Genomic DNA, 11889 nt, shown 5'->3' with positions numbered 1-11889 from the left:
TATGACACCAAGCTTGCCGATGTTGTCAGTGTTTTGAGCGAAAAATTAACGAAGCCTAGATTATATCACTGCAGGAATGCATGCATGCTGAGCACTCTCGGCGATCGGCAATAGTGCTCGTGGAAGGTTCCGCCAATGCCGGAGTTATTTAGTGAGGTGATAGTCTTAGGAATACTGTTTGCAGTTAGAGTGAGATATACAAAATGACAACAGCTAGGCTGAAGCGTCACGTTAGCTGAGTAGAGAATTTTGAGCAGCCAGTGCCCGCGACAATTGTTCCCGGGGTACCGACTTTTCGTCGATGATGATGATGATGCGTTGTGGCTGCACCCTTTGTATCGGGTGGGCTCAGTAATGTGCCCTAGCCGGGTGAAATAGAAAAACTGTGAAAGAGAGAGAGAAATGAGAAGGGATAGGGTAGAGCTGCTATGAACACCATCAGCGTCTAGCTATTGTCCACCACATACGAAGCCGGGCTTTCGTCGTCCGGATGGCGCCACTGTGCTGTCCGCGTTCGGCCGATTCAAAACCCAGTGCGCGTGGTAGCGTAGTGTCCTCTGCCGGCTGGGGCGATAGTTTCGCGCAACGGAGAATGATGTGCTCCGCCGTCTCGTCTGCGCTCCCACATGCCCTGCAAATCGCCGCCTGCGCTTCTGGGGAGGTGTCAAAGTGACGGCGGTAGGTCAAAGTGCGGAGTGCCCCCGCCCGTGCTTCGAACAAGAGCGTGCTACCGACGTTGTTGTCGTAGAGCGGCTCCGTCGATACTGCGTCTTTGTGCTCTAGGTACAGCGTTAGTGTCGTCTTCTTCTGTGCTGAGGCATTCCACATGGTGTTCTCCGCTTGGTGTACTTGCGTCCGTACGGTAGTTTTGTACTCAGCGGCCTCCGCTGTACCGTTCGACCAGAAGCCGTATTTCCGGCGCAGGGACTGTACACAGGTACACCATCGCGTGCGGATGCCCTTTAGGTGTACATAGCGGAACACCTTCCGTGCCCAGCGGATGTCCTTCATGGTGCGTAGGCGCGCCTCATATGAGATTTTGCTGTGAGCTTCGCGGGCTTCAAAGGTCGACCATCCCATGTCGCCCTGGATCGCCTCAACAGCAACTCGACCGTGACAGCCAAGCGCTATCCGGCCCACTTCGCGCTGTCCGCGCTCGAGCCAATCTCTTGTGGGGGCAGAGAGGCACACGATGGCGTTGGCAAAAGTCAGGCCTGGCACATGCACCCCCTTCCACAGGTCACGCACCAACAGATATCGGTTGCAGCCCCACAGGCATTGTCGGCGTAGGATGCTGGTTGCACGGGTGGATTTCAGCTTTAGGTGTTTTTCATGCGCTACGTATATGTCAGCTTCCGTGCACAGCTGTACTCCCAGGTACCGATATTGGGTTGCTTGCGGTATGTTGTCTCCGTTGGGCAGTAGTACTGCAGGGTTGGCGTCGGATGGGCCCGAGAACCGGAGCACAGCTGATTTGGTGGGGTTGAAAGACAGTCCTAGTGTAGCTAGATGTTCTGCACACACTGTTAACAGCCGCTGCAGCTGCGCCTCGGTTTCAGCCAACAACACAATATCGTCCGCAAATGCCAGTGCTGGCAACGTCCACATTTCCGGGAGACCTGCCCACAGAAAGGGGAGTGGGAAGCCTATACCACACTCGAGTAGCAATTGTTCTACTTCTGACGTGTACAGCATGTACATGAGTGGGGATAGGGGGCATCCCTGCTTTAGGCCCCGTCGGACAGCGACTGGTTGCGATGTGCTGCCATGAAGGCTGGCCACCACTGTGTTGTCTATGTATAGGCGTGCCAGCAGGTTAGTCCACTCCTGCGGCATACCCAACTCCTTCATTCGACGTAGCAAAGGTTCATGGGGCACACTGTCGTATGCCTTTGCCACGTCTAGGAAGCATCCAGCAAGTCCCCGTGATTCCTGCCGTGCGATTTCGATGCACTGGGTCAGGATGAATAGGTTATCGTCCAGTCGTCGGCCGTGTCGAAATCCGGACTGTAGTTCAGTGAGGTGACCCTGTGTTTCAGCCCAGCCGACCACCCATTTCTTCAGGACGTGGGCGAAGATGCGGTACAGCACACTTGTCACTGTGATCGGCCTGTGGTCTCGCAGAAGGCCTCGGTCGCCTCCCTTCTTTGGCACGAGTGACACTCGCCCTTGAAGCCAATCGGCGGGTATGGCGTCACCTGCGATAATGCCAGTATAGATTTTGGCGAGTTGGTCTCGTGCCTGTGTTTCCAGACATTTGACCAAGCCCGCGGGAATGTGGTCGAGGCCTTGTGCCGTGTGTGCCCCAATATGAGCAATAGCCCGTGTCAAGGCTTGTGGTGTCACCTGCCATGACACTTCCATCGAGGCACTGACGGGTTCAGGGCTCTTCGCTGTGCGGTTATCGCATGGCTCATATGTCGGCTGGTCATAGACCCTTTCCAGGTGGCGCGTCAGCAGTTGGGAAAGGTCCGTAGCTGGCAATCCTGTAGCCTCATCCCTGATGTCATACTGTGGTGGCTTGCGGTCGAGCGTTTGCACATACTTCCAAAACCGCTGGCTACTGTCGTGACCCGCATTGGTGATTGCTTGCAGTTGCCGATGATTGCACTGTGCGATTTTTCTTTGCACAACTTCTTGCATATAGTGCTTGCAGCGGAGATATTCTTCCCATGCTGGGCGGCAATCTTCGGCTGGGTAGAGTTTGAGCTGCTTACGGTGTGCCCTGTTCGCGGATCGCCTCGCTCCCAGTGCCTGTTTCACCTCTTGGTCCCACCACGGCTTCCTTTGCGTGCCGCCCCTCGAGCTGGTGCGCACCTCGTGCTGGCGCATGATGCGTTTCAGCTCGGCGACATACGCATCGTACGTTGTGGCTTGTGTGCGCATCTCACTCAGTTCGAATTGTTTGGCCACAGCTTCGTATGATGTTGTGGGCAGGTATCGACGGGCTGGGTCGCGGTGTTCTGTACGTCTTCTGTGCCAAGAGGAGGATGAGAATGATAGACGGATACGGTTGTGGTCGCTCCCTAGGCTGAAGTGTCCGTCTTCGTCGATATGGACCTGCGTTGCGTGCGCTGCCAGTTTCGGGGACATTAGAGCGTAGTCTATTGTGGTGTGGCTGTTGCGAGCGCACCAGGTGAATTCACCTTGACAGTCAGCTCTAAGGTTGGCTATTTCCAGGCCCAGCTCCCGCGCACATCCCATCAGTAGCTCACCATTCCGGTCCTGGTATCCGTCGGTGGGCTGTATATGTCCGTTGAAGTCTCCCAGCAAGAGTACTTTGTGTTGTGGGGCCCATCGCTTGACATCTTCGATAATGCACTCCAGGACACGGTCATTAGCTTCGTGTCGCCCATGCGCTACCGTAAGGTACACGACGCCTACAAGCACAGGGATGCCGACAATGCTTCCGGATACCCAGATATGTTCATCACAGACCCCCGCCATTTGCACCCATGTGGAGTTTTTTCGCCACAGCACACCCACACCACCACCTTTGCGGTTTGCACCAGAGCGGTTGCGTCCTGCCCAGTTCCATTCCGGATGAATCGGAGGTTCTTCTAGGTCACGTAGATGGGTCTCCGCAACAGCGTACAGACTGATATCCTCGTTGTTCAGCACTGTAAACAGTTCCGCCCACTTGGATGCTTTTCTCGCTCCGTGTAGGTTCAGAAACCCCACGTTGATGATGGTCGCTGTGCGTATGTAGCGATGTCGGTGTCTTCTCCTGCGCCTACTCACTACTGCGGAGTGCGATTGTTCAGCAGGATGTGTTGGCGCATCATTTCCCCCACTGGGTTGTAGATATTGGGGAGGGCTAGGTGTGGGCCCCATGGGAAGACCGGTGTCATTCCCCATGGTGCTGTTGCGTGGACAGCTGGCCGGGAGTCCGGTAGGAACCACTGTTGGTGTTGCCCTGGCATGGGTATTGGTTCGGGTATCGGTTCGATGTTGCCACTGCTTGTTTGCATCACACCGTCCTTGCACTGGTGTTGACCTCTCGGCTGACCTTGATTTGGATGCTGTTGAGACGTCTGTTCCCTCTTTGGTCCTCTGGGCTCCTCCCGCCGAGCCTGCTGGCCTAAAAAAGCGTGTATGCACATCTTCAACTTTTCTGTAATGAAGCGAACACCCTCTGGACTATATTGCAGCCCGTCACTTTCCAACATCTCCGGGTTCCATCCTTTTGCCAGGTCAATGAATCGGTGCTTGTTCTTTCTGCACCACCGCTTTAGTTGCGCGTTGGCAGTGATTATGGCTGCACGGACCTCTCCGCCTCGGGTAGTGACCTCCGGGATCGAGCACACGGTCAGCCTTGTCGGTCTGTCCACCCCAGCGTTGTTCAACGCCCTCACGATAGCGTTAGGGTCGTGTCGGAGTGCATCAGCTAGTCCGACGTGAATTACATACCGGCGCTGTACTGAACGGGCTTGCTTCTCGTAGCTGGTCACATATGCCACTGCCTTTGCTGCATTTGCTTTCTTGCTATAAAGACAGCCTATGGTTTTGGGGTTGGGAGCTGCTGCCCTCACCGCGTCAGCGATCTTTCCGACGTTATTGTCGCCGACTAGGATTAACTCTCTGGCGACTTTGGGACCAGGCCTGACCCAGGTGTTGCCATTGTTGGCTGGTTGTTCGGGGGTGTCTTGTTTCCGGCCAGGAGCCTGTTTCTTGCACTTGCCCGTGCCTCGCCCTCTCGAGCCCTTGGGGTCTTCCTGTCCTCTGCTATGAGCTGTGCTCTGCTCTTTTCCCATAGTCTTCTGACGTTTCGGCGTGGATCCCTGCAGCTCGCCCGAGTTCTCGGTGAGATGCAACGGCATTTCACTCTGCCTTGCAGTGTCTGTCGCACTGTTCATGGGAGGTGTTGCGGAGAGTGGCGCTGTCCGTGGCTTGTCTCGGTTTTCCTGGCTATCCGCGTGCGCGGGTGCTTCGTTCGTGTTCTCCATCTGTTCAACAGCCACCTCTGTTATCGGGCTTGCCTCCGTGGACGGCTGCGTCCTTGGCTCCCCGTCACGGTTCTGTTCGGCGCCACCTTCAGCAAGGCATTGTTGGTGGAGTTTCGTGGTGAGCTCTTGGACCAGTACTTCCAGCTTTTCCGTTTGTTTACTTAGCGCATCATTTTGTTGGCCCTCAAGTACACGTAGTCGCGCGCTAAGAGCAGCCAGTTTTTCGCATATTTTGCACGTGAAGGGTCCTCCTTTCGTTGCTGTGGAGACGTCCGGGAAAGGCGTTTCGTCCACGAAGACCCGTCTGTCGCATTTGTCGCACTGGACCTCGGGATGTTCGGCTCTCTTCCGACGAGTCAACATTTTGCGTGCCATGCTGACTTCTGGCGACTAGAAGACAAATGGCGCCATCTGGCGTCGTTACTGCAATTCTTCTTTGAACGGCTTTGTACCGCTTAGCGGCGGCAATCTTTCGCGCCGTGATGCATGCGCTAGAAGCTCTCCCATACTAATAACTTACGGCATCGCAATGGCGATATTGCAGATAGTAAAGTAAAAACCATTCACTGTTAGTGCTGCCAAACTTGACGTTTGAAGCAATATTTTCAACAACACACGGTAATTGTCGAAACTCCTCTGAGCCTCACTAGGGCACCTATGGGTATCCTGTGGACGATCCCGTGACGGGCAATGAGAGTTGGAATGATGCCATTAAATGCATTGCTTCATTAAAGTTCCGGACATGGCTTTGGACGATAGTGGCTGCCAGCTGACATGACATTCCGACTTAGACATCCTGGGCCTAGTAAACGTAAGCAGATTCGTACTATTTGGTTGAGAGGGGATCAATGTATAGGCCTACTAGGGTGGTTTTCAGGTTGTATGGTACGTAGCCTAAGACTGTGCTGAAGAGAACGTGTGGGACAACAGGTGTAGAAATTAAGGGCTGACTGAATAAAAAAAACAAATGGGCATGTACTTTAAAGAGGATCCGCACGGGGAACTACAAATAACAGCCGTTAACGCTACTGGGTCACACTCAAAGGCAAAACTTAAGTGTCCCTCCAGTTATTTTTTTGGTGCAGTTATCTATTGCTTTACGTAAGAATAGGACGGTAACTACAGAAAAATTTAAAAAAAAATTTCAGGGGGCACTTCAGACCCCTAAACTGCGATTAGGTGAAAGCCCCTGGGGTGGGGGGTGGCTGGTCCCGTCCTACGGGGCTTGGAATGGTAGGCCCCCGCCGTTTGCTGTGGGGGCCAGTCTGCCACTGGTGATTGTGCCTGTTGTAGGCCATCATTGCACCTGCCATCGCTTCCGTGGTGGAGGACTGCCGTTTCAACAAGTTTTATATATCCTCCTTGGTTTCAACCCTTGGTTTCAACGCGCGTCTTTCTCTCTCTCTCCTTTTCGTTTTTTCCTTTCCTCTCTATTTTCTCCTCTCTCAGCGGAGGTGGCTCGCGACAGAGCCAGTAGCAGGCCCATGCATTTTCTTTTCCACACTGCTACAGTCGCAACAACAACAGCAAAGCCTCTATGGCGCGGTGGTCCGAAGTCCTCCACTCTAAGCACCTCTTTCTCTCTTTTTTTCACTCCCACCTTTCTCCTTTTCCTTACGGCTCGGGTAAGGTGTCCGCGGAGAACTGCGACAGATATTGCACCTTTTCTTTCCTGTAAACCAATTACAAACGCGTTGATGCCTGCTGTACTGCACCTGTTTCTGTGTGCTGTGTGGTGCGGCGTTCGACGAAGCGCAAATTGAAAATCGCCTCACGGACGCCTGGATCGGACGCCCGGCGGGGCCGTATATGCGTGAACGCCTGGTGACGTCTAGACTAGTAGTGACATCATGACATCACTAGTTGATGTCGTCAAGTCAGTCATCTCTCATTATCATCACTGCCACTATCACTAACTACCACTAACTATCATTGTCGGTCACTATACCACTCACTAGCGATGGCGACTACCATAGCAACAGCGCTGGCATGACGTTAGACAAGAACTAGTGCCCGGCGTGGCTGTCAGGATGATTGACAGCTATATTGTGACCGAACAAACGAGATTATGAGCCATTAAACCTCTTGCCTTAAAAAAAAAGTAAGACTGTGTACCTTGTCTCTCACAGCGGCTCCGCTTTGCAGTTTCTCTTGCTTATCTCGGTTGCCTGTAACTCTGTTAGAGTGTATGCGCTATCTTACGTTTTGTCTGACACAAGGTTCGTTGAGGAGAGTTATGCTTGCCGTGACAGTGCGGGCATTGTAACTGTATTTAAGCTTTAATTCTGGTCTTTTTTCTCGCACTCTTGTCATTGGCCCACGGGGAATCTGGGTGGCATGATGATCATTATGAAACGGGTAATACTTTTGCGACAAAATAAAATATTTAATTTTAATATGCGCGCCGCATAGTGCTTCGTGCTCGTTCCTAAAAAGCAGATTTTAACCTAAACCAGTAGATATTCCGCCATCAGCATGTGTAACCTTGCTGATAGTGACACCGCGATATGCTTAGTTGTGGAATGCGTATTGATGAGGACAGCTTTTTATCCACTTATACGGCATCATACTTGAAATGTGCCTGAGTGCTTGCCTTAGGTGCTAGAAATGAGAGTTCTTACCAGTTGGAACCGAAACATTAATTTCTTGTCAGGTTGCTAACATGTTCACGCACGTTGGGTTTAGCACGAAATAACAACAACAACAACAAAACAGATGGCAGCCAGTTGATTAGAACTCGCTGCGCTGCAAAAAATGTTGTACCGATATAGTATGCAATAGAAATGCAACCGTGTTTACTGCGAAATCATTTATGCAAGGTGCAAAATTTTGCAAAACAAAAATCATCTCAGAAAAAAATGCTGCTTTGCCGATGCACACGACGCATCAAAACTGGGTCCGTGACTTTAAATCTGCTTCTCGTCTAATATGGCATATAAAAATACTAAACATTTTCTGAAGCTGAGCGTACTGAACGAATGTGACGGTTCTAGGAATAGAGATAAGAAATCAATACACGAGGCGGTTGCACATAAAAAAAATTAAGCCTAATTACTGAAAAACAAAACACGTAAAAGCGAGAGAAGAAAAAAGAAACCACACCGCAGCGAACAAAAAGGCAATCTGCAAACGAAAATGAAAGGTGAACTCAGTGTTCGTGGCCGGGGTGGTGGTGCGTCCGGTGAACAGGTGTGGCCAGACGTCGGCAGAGTTTGTGCTTCTAGGTGCGTCCCGAATTGAAGTGTCTGGTCCACGGCCGCTCTACAGCAGGCCTGTGCAATGCCGCCTGGATCCGTGAGCAAGCGTCGCGTTCGGGTACTTCAGATGGCCGGAGTGTGTAAATTATAGAAAGTGTAAATTATCTGGAACACAATTTTCATGAATATATAGAAAGCAGCTACGAAACCAAGTGAATACAAAAGCCTATTCCACACTTTTTCTTAGTATGAAATAGGCTTTTGTATTCACTTCGTTTCGTAGCCACTTTCTATATATTCATGAAAATTGTGTTCCAGATAATTTACACTATTTTATATTTGTCTCATACACTTTAAATACTTTCATCTGCCAAACTGTTCATTGTTGTGACTTTTTTCTTTTCTTTTTTTTTTCTTCTTTTTTTATATGCACTGGTATGCCATTTCATTCGTTTTGCATTGTTGTTTGTACTCTCAAATTATGGCTTCAAATGCCATATTTTTGCTTCTGCTTTGCTGTTGTCCATTAGTTGTTGTACCGCCATCTGCCAAGCGATATGGTTCCACGGCCTCGTCAAGTTGCTATAACAGCTTTTAGTCGCGGGACCCGTCCAGGATGTTTTCTGGGCAAATAAAAAAATGAAATGAAATAGTCTGGTGCAGACGCGGGAAGTTTGCGTTCGGTTACCCGGCTGATGACAACGTCACCACCACTGCTAGGGAGGTTCGAGTCCAACTGCGTCTCAGTCTGGTACCTCAGGCAGATGCGTCTGGAGACGGGATAGAGGTAGACCTAGGTCTGGGGGCCCGGACGTCTGTGGCAGTAGCCCAAGTCTGGTCACTCGGGTCGCTAGCAAGATCTGTCGACGAGGTTGATCCGGGTGTGGAATTCCGGACGTCTGTGGCGAAAGTCCAAGCCTGGTCACTCGGGTTGCCAGCAGACAGACGCAGCAGAGATCTCCGTCTGCATCACGATTGCATTACTTCAGATGCCATCAAATGGACCGTTTATTTGTTTCAGCCAAATGTGTTCAGTGTATTGTTGGAAAGTGTTGCTCTTTAAAAGTAAATACACATCTTTTTCTGGAACAACGAAATAGCAAAACATTCTCGGTTTCTTTAAAAAAGTTACGAGCACATCGAAGTTTCGCCTTAAGGGTAGACGCAGTGGCGTGCGCGCTCATTGCCTCATTCTACTCTTATGCAATTCGGATCACGCCCGCTTATTTGCCTATTTGGCTTTAAAGGCCGTTTAAGATTGTCGGCAGTTTGCTGAGGCTCCAGCGCGGCTTCCTCTATATACTTGCGTATGGCGCTTCGCTTCCGTTTCTAACGGTCGTACCTCGACATCCAACCTTCACTTCAGCCGTTTAGCTGCATCATACCGAACGTTCTTCTCCGCCTTCTCGGGATACATCTTACAATTTATTCAAGGTCATCGAGAAGCAGCATCACGACAAGACACATGGTCAGACGAAACCTCTGCGCTATTACACGCATATGATGTAATGTCAGACATCGGGCAACGTTGCAGCACTAGTAGCAGCCGCAGGCTGTCGCAAGTATTCAAATTCAGCGACACACACACACACACACACACACACACACACACACACACACACACACACACACACACACACACACACACACACACACACACACACACACACACACACACACACACACACACACACACACACACACACACACACACACACACACACACACACGCACGCACGCACGCACGCACGCACGCACGCACGCACGCACGCACGCACGCACGCACGCACGCACGCACGCACGCACGCACGCACGCACGCACGCACGCACGCACGCACGCACACACACACACACACACACACACACACACACACACACACACACACACACACACACACACACACACACACACACACACACACACACACACACACACACACACACACACACACACACACACACACACACACACACACACACACACACACACACACACACACACACACACGCGAGGGATTATTTGTCTACATCACGCTGGTTTCATTTACTAAACTCACTGCTCAGTATTCAATCATTCAACCAATCACACTATCAATGACCACGACCCCATTCTAACAAACACTACATATATAATATACAGTATTTATAGGCATGTACTTTTTCCCAGCATCTCTTCCTATTCCACCTTTATGTGAATTTCGATGATGATGATGCTCTATACCACGGAGGCGCCATCTACCTTGTCGAACATGCATTAGGTGTTTAGCTTCAGGGACTGCCGTATCGCATGTCGGCGCCACTCAGTGTTTCAGCCGGCATGAACGTGAGTCCTCCTTGAAAGCTACTTCTCAAACCTGGGCACAGCGACAACTTTTCGGCGCGACGGTAACAGTAAGTTACGCGTGAAACATTCGCTATTTATGCGGCATTTTCTTTGTAGCTACTCTATGACGAAGTGCACGCCTCCGAAAAAAAATTGCTCAGGGTGGTTGTTCATTGCAACTATGCTTCCCATATAGGTGGTACATGGCACATAGAATAGAGGGCTACCGGCACTCTGTGCTTTCAGTAGGAGCTTTAACAACTCGATAAAAAATTTTACGAAATAGGTAATTGAGAGAGTCTCCATATTGAAGCGGGTAGCTTGTTGCGTATACATACTGCTATTCTTTTTCTTTTTTTCGCCTCTCGTAGAAAGGAAGCGGTTATCTCACCCCTAGCGCAGCTGTCGATGGTAATACCAATAGTAACACCTCTTATTCTGTCTCAAAATAAAAGAAACTCTTTCCGCAGTGCACCAGTGGTGACACTAAATCTTGCCAAAAAGTGCCTTAATGATTTTTTTTTCGAAAAGTTTGCCACAAGGCATACGTTGAGAAAGGGGGATTGGGATGCAGACCGTCCCTGCCTTAACGAGTAACCTGGGTCATTCCTGATTGGCTCGGTTCCTGGATGGGGAATGATATATGGCTCCGATTCGGTTCCCTTTCCGGGTGAAAATGCGGGTTCAGTTTCGAAAGCGGTTTTATGGCCGTCTCGCTATTATACTCCTTTAATGATTATTTCATTGATCTCCCTAACAATATTTCTCGGCAATTATTCTCAGGTGCGATTCAGCACAATGCGGTTCATGCTTACCAGCCTTTAGCCGGAGATAGCAAAGAAATGTGCATATGCTGCAATAACAGTGATTTAACCCGCGATTGGGATTCGGGAACCTTATTGTTGTTTGTGTAGGATTTTTGGCAGTCCACACTGAACCCTGGCCAGTTCGCCTTCGCTGTTATGTGCCATATATTCAAGGCAGAAGAAGAAGAAGAACCTTTAATAATAATAATAATAATTGGTTCACAGGAAGGAAAAGGAGCAGTATCTATCACACTTGCTCTGTGGACACCTGAACCGCAGCGTAAGGGAAGGGATGAAGGTAGAGTGAAAGTGGAAAGAGAGAAAGGGGAGCCGTAGTGGAGGGCTGCGGAGTAATTTTGATCCCCTGAGGATCTTTAACGTGCGCTGACATTGCACAGCACACGGATGCCACTTCGTTTCGCCTCCATCGAAACGCAACCTTATCGTCGCTTATTCGGCGTATGTATCTGATGTTCACTGCTCATTAGTTTACTAACTGCTGCTCTTCCTAATTATAGGTTTTTGGCAGCTGACAAAAAGAAAAGTTCAAGCAAAGGCGCACCTTGCTGAAGGAAAATTTTTTAGTCTGTAGACTATTTCACGATCAAAATTCCTCG

General features: G+C 50.2%; 1 protein-coding gene across 1 annotated transcript; it reads right to left on the bottom strand.

Annotated features, from left to right (window-relative positions):
• Window positions 1-438: 438 nt before the first annotated feature.
• On the bottom strand, window positions 439-3447 carry LOC146189896 (uncharacterized). Its single transcript, XM_084605373.1, has one exon. The coding sequence runs from the start codon at window positions 3445-3447 to the stop codon at window positions 439-441; it is 3009 nt and encodes a 1002-aa protein (XP_084461499.1).
• Window positions 3448-11889: the final 8442 nt, after the last annotated feature.

This window comes from Amblyomma maculatum, chromosome 5 (genome assembly GCF_055883805.1).
Source record: "Amblyomma maculatum isolate TAMU_Amacu chromosome 5, ASM5588380v1, whole genome shotgun sequence".
NCBI classification, from domain to species: Eukaryota; Metazoa; Arthropoda; class Arachnida; order Ixodida; family Ixodidae; genus Amblyomma; species Amblyomma maculatum.
The sequence above is the reverse complement of the archived record's forward strand: the minus strand, read 5'-3'. Positions and strand labels throughout refer to the sequence as shown.

Coding starts and splice junctions, on each gene's coding strand:
- LOC146189896 (XM_084605373.1), bottom strand. CDS start 3,447: ATGGCGGGGGTCTGTGATGAACATATCTGGGTATCCGGAAGCATTGTC.